Below are 15,912 nucleotides of genomic sequence, written 5' to 3'. Positions count from 1 at the left end.
CTTTGTGGCCCCTGGGAAAATGTTTGTGAGTACCCATGATCTAAACAATCAACCCTAATATACAGAAGGAAATGCTAAACAAACATTCTCTGCTATCCCAGCTGTGTCCGATTTACAGCCTTTGGGTGTTACTGCCACCCATTGGTGTGAACGGGAACTGATTCCTGAGCTGTCTGAATATAGAAAGATCTTTATTTTCTGCCTCACGGGGTGCGCATCGAAACCGGCTTCTCCTGTATTCATTTAATTTCTTATCTCTGGTCTTGCTTTGCTTCTTATGTCTTCTAGATCTATTCTTTTGACTCTCCACCTGCAACGGTCAGATCGGGAACTTAGAATATGACAAATGTGGGTCATGACCTCATCTCTTTCCTGCAAATGAACTGCATGACCTATGTTTTTATTATATTTTTTATTTTACAGAGTTTTATACGGCGCGAACTTGACCCGAATCGGGTATCAGAGCGCTTTACATAGCACCAGTTGCATTACATGAGGATACAGTTGTTTTTTTTGTTAGGCACAGGGAGATTAAGTGATTTGCCCAGAATCACAGGATGTTCAGTGTCATTACCGAGATTCAAACCCAGTTCCCCAGATTCGAGGTCGCCGCCTTAGCCATTAGGCCAACTCCTCTTCCCAAGATGTGTTGAGACGTGTGCAGCAATATGCGTTTTGATAGTGTTTATATATATTACAAGTTAATATTACAGACCTTACTACATACTAACATGTTTGTATATTTTGTTCATTTAGAGCAGGGCCTTAGAATGTGTCCTTAAAATGAATGTACATTTCTTACCTCATTTACACGAAACAAAGAGAATAAAGTTTAATTTTGTGCGTGGACACCTTGTCACGTGTCCTTTGTGCCACTTGAGCCGAAGAGGAATCTCTCACTTCTTTGCAGCTGCACTTTACCAGGGGCCGCAGTAATGAGGTAAAACTTTTCCTGCAGAATGACTTTGCTACGGCTCTAAATTACACAATAATGGAGTCCTGAAAATAAAATATAATAATGCTCCGGAAAGCCTTGCGTTGGGTTGTATTTTGCAAAATACTTCATGTCTCCCTAATTAGAGAGGGACAGAGAGAGAGCTGCCTCTCTGCCAGCAGCATGTCCCAAGGGCCCTCTGTCCACACCAGATACCTGGCTCCAGACTAACTACAAGGGGTGGGCAGCCCTTCTTGTAGAGGCAGGACACAGCCTATTCTAATGTGGAATGGAGCTGGGTCCAGCTCCCCCAGTTGCCAGTAATAACCCATCCAGTCACACTTAAGCTCCCCATTGTGTGTTGCTGTCTAGGAGAAATACACAAAGCCCAACTGCTAACTACATACACCCATGCATGTGACCCAGAGACAGACTTCTGGCACCAAATGGATATAGTATAGGCAAAATTGCTAACAAGGGAATTTTTTTAACAGAGAATTTTTTTTGAAAATTTACTGTGAAACAGGAGGTTGATCAATCTTAACTGAAAGAAACTTAGGACCAACTTAAAACAATTAAAACCTGTTTCTCATATAGTTCAACATTTGGTTAGTCAATAAAGTGGTGACAACTCACTGTAGAAAAATGCTACACGGGAAGTAGTTTTTATGAAACAAAGTTTTTATGTATCAAGTTTTCATTTCATGGGGTACAATTTCTTAAAAAACAAACAGTGAAAAAAATCAACAATAAACAAGTGGATAAGACATAGATTAGTTGTTCTTTAAAATCCACTTGCGTTATAGTCCACTCTTTCAAGTAATATCACAACGAAACTTGTTCACTGTCACCAAGGATAACGTTGTATGAAATTAATCTGACAAACAAGGAGAGATGTGGACTGACATATAGGACACTGTTTTTTTAAGAAATTGTACCCCATGAAATGAAAACTTGATACATAAAAACTTTGTTTCATAAAAACTACTTCCCGTGTAGCATTTTTCTACAGTGAGTTGTCACCACTTTATTGACTAACCAAATGTTGAACTATATGAGAAACAGGTTTTAATTGTTTTAAGTTGGTCCTAAGTTTCTTTCAGTTAAGATTGATCAACCTCCTGTTTCACAGTAAATTTTCCAAAAAAATTCTCTGTTAAAAAAATTCCCTTGTTAGCAATTTTGCCTATACTATATCTCAGCCCAAGCTCGCAAGGGTTTATTGGGTTACCCACTTTCAATATACCACCAAATGGATATGGCAAGAAAATTCCAATTTTCTAAAAGTGGCATTTTTAGAATTGTAATTTAAAATCTGGCTTAACCATAAGTTAGGATTTTTCATTACGATTCCAGAGACACCAAGCTTTAACTGAGTATCTGTTCCCATTCGGAAATTACACTTATCAAATGTAATAAGGTAACTCCAATGTAATCCTAAGGCCTAGGACCTAGGCCTTGCAGTAGTGAAAAACGAATTAAGAGTTTTCCACTACCAGAACATATAAAACTTAAAGGTACATGTCTGACTTTTTAAATACATTACAGCCTGCCCTCAGGGCTTTCCAGTGCCTACCTTAGGGGTGACTTACATGTATTAAAAAATGAAGGTGTGGGCCTGGCAAAAGGTTTGTTTTGCCAGTTCGAAATGGCAGTTTAAAACTGCAAACACACTGGCTGCAATGGCAGGCCTGACACATGTTTAGAGTGCTACTTAAGTGGGTGGCACAATCAGTGCTGCAGGCCGGCTAGTTGCATTTAATTTACAGGCCCTGGGCACAGGTAGTGCCACTCAACAAGGGACTTACAAGTAAACTCGTTTATCAAAAGTAGATGGCACACATTTCTTCCTTTCTCCGGGAGACCGTGCATTAGATATTCTAGCTGCTCACCATTTACATCCCCGTGTCCTCTCACTTGGCTTCTATCAAGCTCCTACCACCTGTCAACCCTGTTTCTAAGCACGACATCCACTTGTGTCTTCCTTGGTGACATTTCTCGGCCACCTTCCTCTTCAACTTGTTATCGTGCCAGGCATTTGCAGCTGTTTCAACACAAAAACTCAGCATGCCAGTCCCAGATGACTACTCCCCTGGGCAACCCATTGTACCAGCCCCAAGTGGATGCTCTGCTGGCCATGGGGCCTTCGCTTTGCTAACCTAACAGAAGGAGTTAGCTTAGGCACTTAGCATTGATAGAGTGCGCAGGTCACCCGACTATAACTTTACCATTTGCACATGTTGGGCCCATAATTCAATTCACCATATTCATTTAATCGGGTAACCTACACTCTACTACCAACAATGAAATCCTAACTAATTCCTATATCACAGACTTACCGATCCTTGTCATTTGGTACCTATGACCACAATGGATCAGGGAGCTAGCTGAAAAGATAAGCAGTCTAAAATAACATTTATAACATTTGCACTCTTTGAAAAACCACAGACTCAAGAAGTTTTGAAAACCTTTATCTATTCTTCTTCGAGGTTTGAAAGCATAAGGTTTACAGCAAGCAAACTATCTATAATAAGAATCATGAAAAGCGTATAACCATGTAAGATATATGATGCCAACCATTTAGAGGTCTAAAGGGAAGGTAAAAACAGGGAACATGCTAATAGGAAACTTCAGAAATTAGACTTAATATGGTGTTTCTAAAGGATGGGAAAAATAAGGAACATGCTAGAAATCAGTTTAATCACTGTCAATGGGTAGTTAAGGCAAACAGGAACTCAAATTGGAATGACGATAAATGGAGTAACCATGTAACTATAGGGAAGGTAAAAATTGGAACACGCTAATAATTCAGAGCAACCACTTTAATTCAGCTAAAGGAGGGTAAAGAAAGGGAACATCTATATTTCATGAACAATATTTCGCAATTGACTTAAAGGATGGGAAGAAAATGGAACATGCTAATAATCAGCTAAAATATAAGACTTTATTATTTGTCAGAACAGGGGGGGTAAGAAAAAGGAACAATGGGCAAATAAGATTTTAACTGTTTCAAGAAAGGAAAGGAAAGGACGCAAGTGGGTTTCCCTCACAGATTTCTATTTACCTAGAACGGTGTGGAGACCAACCCTGGCCACGGGTCAGTTCAGGACAGAAGAAACCCCAAGGAATGCAGTTGCCAGTAGGCCAGCAGGTGCAGAATGGAAACCAGGACAGGAAAACCAGATTTGGATCAGAACCGGACCACCAAAGTTTAGACCAGCACCCACAGTTCAGTTGCAACGCCTGCGCTACACCCTCTCTGCAGCCATCAGTTAGAACCCTGATTGGGTTATCGAATTCCCCAGCAAAGTGCTTCGCCAGCACTTAAGGTTCCCAAAACCCCGATTGGGTTTGTGAGTCTATCTGACAGAGTGCTCCGCAGCACCTCTGTTCTCGATCAGCTATTGAGTGCGCTGGGTCAGTGACAGGTCAGCTATTCGGACAAGTCGGACAAATTCTCTAGCTAAACCTAGACTAGTTATACTATTTTTCCAGGTCAGTGTACCACCCCCCAATGTTGCAAGTGTAAGGATCCCCAATTTTGATTGGGCAGAGGAAAAGGACAGGTCATCACACCACCTAAAACTGTAGCTTTCTCAGGCTCTTCATTTGCATTTCATCAACGCCCCTTGAATTTCAGGTTCTCATGACATATGCATTACACATAACAATGGTGAATTTAACATTGTATACAATGTATTTTGTTTGGTACAGTTCTGCTTCTTCGACTAGGTGAGGGTTTTCTTCCCAGGCGCATCTTGGCTGGGGCTGCCATTTGGGTGAAATTTGAAGGTCACTGCTGTGGAGACTTGTAGATCTCGCGCAGACTCAGTTTCAAGCAAAATGGAGTGCAGCAAGGGACGTTAGGCCATATTTCGTAATGTACCATGAAATGGAAAAGAAACAGTGTTAGAACACAGGAAAAAATGAATACACTGTATACCATGAACTTCTATTCTATCCCCATTACTTTATAACTATAGCTTTAGTGATTAAGCAGAACGAACAGCATAGCAAAAGCAGCAATGCAAGCCTCTCGCATTTGAGAACACAAAGCAGCCATTTTAGCTCTAATGCGCAGATGCGACTAGATTCCCTCCAGAACTGCGAGTACGTCACGTCACATGGGTGTGACCGACGCATGCGCAGTAGAAATTCCCGCGTAGCAGCGGCCGTTTTAGGTTGCAAGCGTATTAGGATTAGTAAACACATAGGCAAGCTTCTCTCGAAAAGGGCAAATTAATAAGACAAACATATTGATTAGTTAATTAATGTTATTTGAGGTTCATGATTTCAAGCAAGTCGCTTTACGTGCGAATCCTTGCTCCATCAGTCCCCACTTTGATGATATTTTATATCATCACAATTAATGGAAACAGATGCCAACTTCTCACCTCTCACCCAGTTCAATTTCTTCAAACTTTCTATTTTGTCTTTTCTCATTAACCTTATTAGGATGAGAATTTTTCACTCTCTTGTAAATCTGATTATTCAATTCTTCTAATTCAAGTTCTTCGAGATTTCTTTTTACTCCTCGCTTATTCACAGAATATTTCTTTTTGTGTTTTCGACACTTACAGCAAATTATTATTATGAACACTAGTAGACCTATTCCCGCTATTGGCATCAGTATTTTACTCACAAGACTCTTACCTAAATTAGAAAAGCAACTACCTACAGCGGAGAGACCATCAGTAAGTCTCTTCCATGCACTGTCAACCTCCAGTGGTTTAAGCTCTTTTTCCAAATTTGTAATGTTTCTTACATACCCTTCAATTTCCACACTTTTGTCTGGTATGTAATTGCAACAATGTTGCGCTTTCAACATTCTACAGACTCCGCCCTCTTTTGCCAATAACGTGTCAAGAGCAAGTCGATTTTGTAAAACCATAGATCTGACCGCAACCAATTCGGTATTGACCATCGGGAAACCTCCAGCAGTGTCAGTTGATAACTGATCTACTACTGTTGATAATTTGCAAATTCTGTGTGTGTTCAGAGCCACTCCCACTGTAGGTATCAATGCACTAAAAATATCACTTACTATTTCACCAACACTTTCCCTTTTACTACCTACTAATTTATTAGTTCTTTAAGTGCTTCCAGTGATTTTCCCCACATGGTATATCTTTGGGAAGACAATACCAAAGTAACAGCTCCCGTACCAATGGTCGGGTAATTTGAAATAAGCCTTGTTTCCACATATATAATAAATTCCAGGAAACACAGGTTCTGACCCATCTTTGAAACCCCAACCCCCAATTACCTTGTAATTGTGTTCGCATTCACTGGAACCAATGAATATATTGTTATAGTAACTGGTTCTTTCTCTTTGAAGACAAAGTTTCCCCTTCTTTTCGAAATCCAGCATCATAGCAGCATTAGCCCCACAATTTGAGGTGCTCCCTATGTTTTCAGCCCATTTAGGGGTTTTCTGATTTTTGTCCTTTGCTTTTGTTTGGAAACTTTCTCTTCTTTTCTCTTTGCCCATCTGACTTTCCATTTTTCTAAATCTCCCCATTTTTGTAACAAATTTAGTAATTCTCTTTTCTGTCCCTTTTTCCCTGACACGTTCATATTTTCCAAATCTTTGTCTGAGAATTCTGCTCTGTAGGGTTTTTGCAACACTTTAGATCTGCCAATGTCTATTCCCATGCTAGCTGCGGTGTCCATTAATTTTTCATGATACACTCTAGTATTACGGGTGATACTTTTGCAAATGAATAACAATTTCTCTTCACTAAGGGTGTTCAGTCTGTCCAAACCCACATTCCCAGCCATCCGTTTCTCCAATTCTATTCTCAGTTTATATATATCTAATGGTTTTGGCTGAGGATTTGGTTTCTCTAATTCTCGGGTCTATCTGTCGATTTCTTCAGGAGTCACTACCGTGCCACTTCTGGTACCAGAAGATGACTCAATCTGAACTTCTCTCGAACTAAAAGGAGTGTTCTTTCTCTGTGAACTCCCTTCTGGTTCCCTTATTGGTAAGTCCATTAGGGAAATCACAGATTCACATTCACTTGCCTGATCATCTATTATCATGGGCTCTTTTCTTGGGTGTACTACAGATGTGGTTATAACTGGAGCTTTTGGACTAGCTTGCTTATCCCCGTACAAAGGAACAACTGGGCCAATAGTTACTGGGATTGTCAGAGCTTCGGGACTGGTATTTAATTGGGAGATTTTCTGGATTAGTTCAGTTCTTTGTTTAACTAAAGCCTCTCGTTCTCTATCCTGAAGTACCTTATCCATGGAGGTTTCATGTACTATCTGCGGAATCAAAGGAGGGTTATAACTCGGGGCACTGGGATTTGTCACACTTGGTCCCTCACCATAATTAGGTTTCAGGAATGGGTTTCCCGCACTTAGGGATCTGGGTTCCTCATTATAAGGTGGTGGATTCTTCATTAATAAATCCTCCAGATAATCATCGTCTGAATCACCACTGCTCATTAAATGTTTTGTTTTCTCTGTCCTTTTCCCTCCCATGGGCTCTTCTACTGTTAATACAGGGTACAGTCCTTCTACCATCATGTTCTGTCTCCATTCTTTCATTCTTTTTTCTCGGGTCTCTTTCTTTACCTTCGGATAAAATTTGCTTAACCCGTTGTCAATTCTGGGTCTGTCTCGCTCAAAAGCCTCTATTTCCCATTCTTCTAAGGCTTCATATTGCGTTAATCTAGGTCTGGGATGTAAATCATTCATTCGGGTTCTCAGGTTGAACAAAATTCTTCCGTTAAATGTACATTCTAAGGGAAATGCTAAAATTCCGTCATCTTTAGTATATTCCACCCAATTTTCTAACCATACACAAGAATGGTAGCCTCTGTCGAATAACATAAATGATGCGGGAGTATTAGGTGGTGGAATGATAACACCTTCTCTAGTTTTAATGGGCTTGTCCTTTTTGAAATAATTCTTTACTCTGTCTACAAATGTCATTTTCCTCTTACTTCCGTACATAATGTTATTTCTACCTGTTCTCCACTGATCTCTCACGGAACCTTGATATCTTGGATCAGGTCTAATCTCTGGATGACTTGGATACCACATATAATTTCCCAAATCACTTACTCTGTTTACAAATTACTTCCAATACTAGCGCGTCTTTTATTTTTCTGCAACCAACCAACTATGCGGTTTCAAACAATTTCAACCAATGAGTGCGCGGCTTCCTCGTAAAATGAATTCCCACGCTCCTGTGCTCACCCTTCCATTACAATGCTATCTCAGCTAAACGCCCGCTGTCTCGACCAATACCAGCGCGGCACTGAGTGACGTAAGCGCAGCTCCGCAACTGACTCCCTCCTTCACAAGGGAATGAAAACCCTCAATTTCTTCTTTTAAAGTGCAAGTGCTTTGTTTAATTTACAACGCAAAACATTTGCCACTGTACTCGAGTGTCTAGAAAGGAAAGATTTGTTTCACTGCAAGTAAATCCCTTCCGTTTACTTTTCATATACTGCGAGTAGATCCCTTCTGCTTACCCTTCACACAAGCATTAGAGAACCTGCTACTCCTCCGGACTCATCCACTCTGGGATATATACTAAAGCCAAAGTTTCACCAGTGAACCCTTTTGCTATCAATCAAGCTTAGACGAACCTGCTACTCCTTCCGTGTGACCCTTACTTATATGACAATAGAAGTTTTGCCAGCGAACTCTTTGCTATCATTTATTCATACATTCATACAGAAAACCCTAATTTGTGCTTCCAGCTCTGCCCAACCATGCACTAATTTTCCTCGAGCCACTGACCTCACTGCGACGTGGCTTCCCTTTACCACTCGCTATTCTGCCCCCGGGGATTCCAGACAAACATATAACAATCATAGACGGATTTTGTTAATGCATAAATCAATATAGCAGCATCTCAAAATATTTCAAAACATTTCAATAAATTTCAAACAATTTTCATTTGATCGATCGATTCTTATTTAGCAGCAATTTTACTTTTCACAGTTAGCAGCAGTTTACCTACCTACCTATCTTAACTAGTCCCTAACCATAGCTCTACTACCAGAAAATTACTGATAGAGCGCGCAGGTCACCCGACTATATTTTACCATATGCACATGTTGGGCCCATAATTCAATTCACCATATTCATTTAATCGGGTAACCTACACTCTACCACCAGCAATTAAATCCTAACTAATTCCTATACTACGGACTTACCGATCCTTGTCATTTGGTACCTATGACCACAATGGATCAGGGAGCTAGCTGAAAAGATAAGCAGTCTAAAATAACATTTATAACATTTACACTCTTTGAAAAACCACAGACTCAAGAAGTTTTGAAAACCTTTATCTATTCTTCTTCGAGGTTTGAAGCATAAGGTTTACAGCAAGCAAACTATCAATAATAAGAATCATGAAAAGCGTATAACCATGTAAGAGATATATGGTGCCAACCATTTAGAGGTCTAAAGGGAAGGTAAGAACAGGGAACATGCTAATAAGAAACTTCAGAAATTAGACTTAATATGGTGTTTCTAAAGGACAGGAAAAATAAGGAACATGCTAGAAATCACAGTTTAATCACTGTCAACGGGTAGTTAAGGCAAACAGGAACTCAAATTGGAATGACGATAAATGGAGTAACCATGTAACTATAGGGAAGGTAAAAATTGGAACACCCTAATAATTCAGAGCAACCACTTTAATTCAGCTAAAGGAGGGTAAAGAAAGGGAACATCTATATTTCATGAACAATATTTCGCAATTGACTTAAAGGATGGGAAGAAAATGGAACATGCTAATAATCAGCTAAAATATAAGACTTTATTATTTGTCAGAACAGGGAGGGTAAGAAAAAGGAACAATGGGCAAATAAGATTTTAACTGTTTCAAGAAAGGAAAGGAAAGGACGCAAGTGGGTTTCCCTCGCAGATTTAGATTTACCTAAAACGGTGTGGAGACCAACCCTGGCCACGGGTCAGCTCAGGACAGAAAAAACCCCAAGGAATACAGTTGCCAGTAGACCAGCAGGTGCAGAATGGAAACCAGGACAGGAAAACCAGATTTGGATCAGAACCGGACCACCAAAGTTTAGACCAGCACCCACAGTTCAGTTGCAACGCCTGCGCTACACCCTCTCTGCAGCCATCAGTCAGAACCCCGATTGGGTTATCGAATTCCCCAGCAAAGTGCTTCGCCAGCACTTAAGGTTCCCAAAACCCCGATTGGGTTTGTGAGTCTATCTGACAGAGTGCTCCGCAGCACCTCTGTTCTTGATCAGCTATTGAGTGCGCTGGGTCAGTGACAGGTCAGCTATTCGGACAAGTCGGACAAATTCTCTAGCTAAACCTAGACTAGTTATACTATTTTTCCAGGTCAGTGTACCACCCCCCAATGTTGCAAGTGTAAGGATCCCCAATTTTGATTGGGCAGAGGAAAAGGACAGGTCATCACACCACCTAAAACTGTAGCTTTCTCAGGCTCTTCATTTGCATTTCATCAACGCCCCTTGAATGTCAGGTTCTCATGACATATGCTTTACACATAACAATGGTGAATTTAACATTGTATACAATGTATTTTGTTTGGTACAGTTCTCCTTCTTCGACTAGGTGAGGGTTTTCTTCCCAGGCGCATCTTGGCTGGGGCTGCCATCTGGCTGAAATTCGAAGGTCACTGCTGGGGAGACTCGCAGATCTCGCGCAGACTCAGTTTCAAGCAAAATGGAGTGCAGCAGGGACATTAGGCCATATTTCGTAATGTACCATGAAATGGAAAAGAAACAGTGTTAGAACACAGGAAAAAATGAATACACTTTATACCATGAACTTCTTTTCTATCCCCATTACTTTATAATAACTATAGCTTTAGTGATTAAGCAGAACGAACAGCATAGCAAAAGCAGCAATGCAAGCCTCTCGCATGTGAGAACACAAAGCAGCCATTTTAGCTCTAATGCGCAGATGCGAATAGATTCCCTCCAGAACTGCGAGTACGTCACGTCACATGGGTGTGACCGACGCATGCGCAGTAGAAATTCCCACGTAGCAGCGGCCATTTTAGATTGCAAGTGTATTAGGATTAGTAAACACATAGGCAAGCTTCTCTCGGACACCCCAAAAGTGTAGGAAAAAGGGCAAATTAATAAGACAAACATATTGATTATTTAATTAATGTTATTTGAGGTTCATGATTTCAAGTAAGTCGCTTAACGTGCGAATCCTTGCTCCATCAGCATAGTACTACCATGTACAGAATGCCCACTTAGCACTGCAGGTATCCTGTTTGGATGTACATGGGGAGCTGAGAGGAAGCAAGTAGTAGGGATGGGGAGATCACAGGGTAGCAGGGGCTCTCCTTGCTGGTGCATGAGGAAAGGAACATGGTGCCTATGACAGGAGCATCTTTAAACACATCAATACACTACAAAAAACAGATAGAGGCAAACGTCCACATAACAATGATACTTCAGTGTCGCTTAGGGGCACCCAGCTGTGCTATTCGGCTTACTTTGACATACCCCTAATACCTTTACAATATGTCTGAACTCAATGTCCCTGTACCTTCCAAATCTTTACATACACAATAGGGTTTTTGCAGTGCACACCCCTTCCAACCTAGAAAGTGGTCATGGTGGATATGTGTCCTAGTGGCTGAGTTGTTGCCCTTTGGATCTGGGGACCGGGGTTCTAGTCCACATCTAGGCTGAATTCCGGCTTCGGCACTTCACTAAAAGTTGTGTGACTCTAGGCAAATCTCCTAATCTCCCTGCACTTAAAGTTGTAAAGATGTGTATGAAATGTAACATCATCTTATCATTAAAATCTGTAAATTCTCAATTAATGTACACAATCTAGTTCTGTTTCCAACACTTCCCATTAATGTACTTCCAAACTTTGTTGAACTATATAAATACCTCTATATACAGTAATGCTTGTGCATAGCAAGTACTGCACACACCTTACTAGAAGGAAGGCTGAAATGCGGGGATGAAGCTTGCACTGCTGTTATCAGGAACCTCTAGGGCATTCTTAGTTTTGGATTTAGAAAGTGGTTTTATCAGCAAGGGCTAAATATCTTTTTCTTTCCCTCCCTCAGGCCCTCTCCACATATACAGCCCAGGGGCGGTCTACGTGGGCTACATCAGCAACGTCCAACAGGGAGCACCTCCTGATCTAGTGCCAATTGGGGACACTCTGGGCATCCTTCCTGGACTAGGGGTCACAGAGGAAGAACTCCAGTACCCAAGGCAGGAGCAGAGCCCATCCGGAGAGAAAGAAAGCCCAACCCTCCCAGGGCTGAGTGGACACCTGTATTCAGATGCATCAAACCCACAGCAGGAGATTGATGAATGTGGGAAATGGGGGGGTGCCGCCTGCGTGCATGAGGCGAGCGCGGCAGAGGGCCATGACGCTGCTGGAACGCAAGAGGAAGAGGCGGGACCAGAGTCCCAGGGCTGCCCTGGTCTGCAGCAGGAGGGGTGTGCATGTGGATTTTGGGGGCTTCCTGTGCCCTTGCAAGAAGAGACTGGACAAGAGAATGTGGGGGTCCTTGTACACCAGCAGGCAATGAGTGGTCAGGAACATTTTGTGGATCTTAGGTACCAGGCCAGTGGACTGGCACATAGGAGTACCCCCCAATTTCAAAAAGAGAAACACAAGTGCTGGGAGAGAGGACCCCCCTCTGAAGATGAGGAGTAAGAGGGTCTGGGGAGGACATGCAAAGAGGTTTTGTGCATTTACAGCACCAACCCGGCCTATGACTGGACTCTCTATAGAGCAGACAGACCGTGTAAGGACCGCCTCTGGATAAATGATTGATTCATGGAATGGACCGCATGCTTCTTCGATTCTGCCTATGCACTGTCTCCATTTAAAGAATACACCTTGTGTTAGGACTACCCTTCTGTAGAACACAGGCCCAGCCTATAGACTTTGTTTATGCAGAACAAAACCTCAGCCTATGGACTGCCATTAAATACCTGTAAAGTAGAATACAAACTTCCTGTGTACAGACCACATGTGCAACTCAGAGGCACATCTTAATGGACTGCCAGTGTCCCCTATGGAATCTCTGTGAATGCACCAGAAAGTCAACTAATTACAGAACACAGACTTACTAAGCATGTGTGACCTGCGGTGGGACAGCATCATCATGTTATCAAATGTCTTCAGACTGACATGTGACCACCTAGGCCAGGCCTAAACAGAGGCCAGACTAATATCCTTCTGATTCTCCACAAAGTGTACACCCAACCTGCCTGCATATTGGGAATGTTCTCATTTTTAGTATTCGAGACTAGCACTTTGCAGGGTATTTGTAGAGCAACATAGGAGATCTGGTTGGGCTTCAACTGGGAACCTACATATCTGTGTCTCTATTGATGCTTATGACTCTATAAGTGGTTTTAAAAGAGACTTATAACACGTAGTCGCCCAACATAACCCACATGGACCAACCCTATGGGCTGTATGCACATGTGGTGGAATGTGGAAAACCTCAGGCCAGCTTCATCGAGGAATAGGCGGTCGACCTTGAATTTGGGGAACCGGTTTCGAGTCTCGGCAACGACACTGAACATCCTGTGATTCTGGGCAAATCACTCAATCTCCCCATGCCTAACAAAAATTATTGTGTCCTCATGTAGTGCAACTGGTGCTATGTAAAGCGCTCTGATACCCGATTCGGGTCAAGATCGAGCTATATAAAACTCCGTAAAATAAAAAAATAAAAAATAAACGTTTAATAATTTTAAAAAATAGATGTTCAGATGAGGTGGCCAAAATGACTCCATGTAATCCCATGAATTCTTTTCCTGCTAATCAATCAGTCAGGGTTTTAAGGCATGGCTACTCACCCGTGAGGATCTCAATGTGCTAGGGTGGGGGGGGTTGCGAGGGGCTGCTGATCCATCTGAGCGCTGGGGTTTAGTTGAAGAGCCTGCTAGTGCCAGATGTGTTGCAAAAGCATTCTGCAGCACCACACCCACACTCAAAGGGTCAACCAAGATAAAAGGTAGCTGATGACATGTAGGTTGCTCTGGTGTTTAGGTGTCCTTGTGGTCTTTAGACGCTAGAGTAGTTCCCCAAATGTGTCTTTCTCTGCTGAAACCTGTCTTGATATTCCAATATATTTAAATTATCCCCCAGTTTGTGCTTTGCCTCGCGGCATTTATGGGACAAACTTTTCTTCTAGAATGTGGTCTGTGTCTGGACTCAGACCAGGATCCCATATTTCCCTTCTCGGATGGAGCTATCATACTCACTCTTTGGGGCTCAGGCCAAGACCTTGAGGACTCACCCTACCGGAGAAATCAAACGGAATATCAAAGCATCTCCAGAGGAGAGAGATCAAGCAATCACAAGCAAAGACCACCTTGGAAATGTTGAGAGTAGATGTGGACTAAACTGATAGAAGACAGTTGAAGAAGAAACACTGTGTGTCCTTTGTCAATGATTGTTTGAACAATAGTGGATAGCTAGACATGAATTCTGGCTGCCTCCCCTCATGCTAATAAATAAAAAATGTCAACATTTCGAAAAGTAATACAACCTTTAAAAGAAACACATAACAAAATGTACATATCCTCATTGTCGCCTGGTGATCCTCACTTTGAATCAATCAAAGAAGAAAGTAAAGACACAAATGGCCCATGATCCTCTGCAGTGCACGCGATGATGTCATCTCAGTCCAGTTGTAGGTGGCCCATGATCCTCTGCAGTGCACGCGATGATGCCATCTCAGTCCAGTTGTAGGTGGCCCATGATCCTCTGCAGTGCGCGCGATGATGTCATCTCAGTCCAGTTGTAGGTGGCCCATGATCCTCTGCAGTACGCACGATGATGTCATCTCAGTCCTGTTGTAGGTGGCCCATTATCCTCTGCAGTGAACGCGATGATGTCATCTCAGTCCAGTTGTAGGTGGCCCATGATCCTCTGCAGTGCGCGCGATGATGTCATCTCAGTCCAGTTGTAGGTGGCCCATTATCCTCTGCAGTGCACGCGATGATGTAATCTCAGTCCAGTTGTAGGTGGCCCATGATCCTCTGCAGTGCGCGCGATGATGTCATCTCAGTCCAGTTGTAGGTGGCTCATTATCCTCTGCAGTGCACGCGATGATGTCCTCTCATTCCAGGTGTAGGGAGAAGGCACCAGCACCAGGTTTTTTGTGTTTAAAAACCTGCGGGCCCTCTAATTCGTAACTTAGACATATGCACAGTTGTCTCACAGGTGCGTGGACTGATATTTTGCGTTTGCCAATGGTAATATGTTGACATTTATTCTAGAATATTCTTAGGGTGTTGGGTTTTGATTAAAAAGCCAGCTTGCAGAAAATCAGAATCTTTTTTATAGACCAAGCCAATAGCATGGAGCTTTTGCAGCACATCTCAAATATATTTCCTCATTTAGTAAAGCAGCCTGCACAATGTCTGGGCAAGAAATCCACAATTTCCTCTTTTTCAGTGTGTCTGTTTGAAAAAAAAATTGCATATATGTATTTGCTGGTCGCTCGAATCCACTATCGAAAGGGTTCGCCAGGACAATGGTTTTCAAACAATTTATTCTTCAGCATTTAAAAAACTCGTTAAAACCAACTTCCTTAATGGGTCACGGCGTGCTTACAGTTCCTTCCTTTTTCCTATTTTTTAAAGCTTGAAATTAGATCATAATGGTACTTCTTAAATTCTGCCTAGATAAATAAAACATGCTTGTTGGAAATGGGATCCCTGGCTGGCCAGGGCTTTCGCCAAAGTCAGTCAGAGACCACCACACCCAAGTCAGGGCAAGGGAGTTACACGCCAAGATAACCCCTACTCACCCTCTAGGTAACGTGGCGCGAGCAGCAAGGCTAAACTTGGAGGCGATGTAGGCTAAGTATCTGCGCACGCACCCCAGCAACAACAACCAAAGGCCCACCACAAAGGAAACTCCACACAAGGTTATATAAAAATAGCCTTTGTATTACACCAAAACACATTAGATAAAACACACTTTACAATGTGCCAGAGGCACGG

General features: G+C 42.1%; 1 protein-coding gene across 1 annotated transcript in view; it reads left to right on the top strand.

Moving 5' to 3' along the window:
* LOC144766633 (uncharacterized) overlaps nt 1-13,637 on the top strand; it is a 93,482-nt gene extending 79,845 nt beyond the window's left edge. Inside the window, exon 10 of the mRNA XM_078650419.1 lies at nt 11,997-13,637. Coding sequence (XP_078506545.1) covers nt 11,997-12,598 — 602 coding nt within the window. The 3' untranslated portion in view covers nt 12,599-13,637. The remainder of the gene's footprint in view (nt 1-11,996) is intronic.
* Nucleotides 13,638-15,912: the final 2,275 nt, after the last annotated feature.

Source organism: Lissotriton helveticus, chromosome 7 (assembly GCF_964261635.1).
Source record: "Lissotriton helveticus chromosome 7, aLisHel1.1, whole genome shotgun sequence".
Taxonomy (NCBI): Eukaryota; Metazoa; Chordata; class Amphibia; order Caudata; family Salamandridae; genus Lissotriton; species Lissotriton helveticus.
This window is presented reverse-complemented; position numbering and strand designations above follow the sequence as displayed.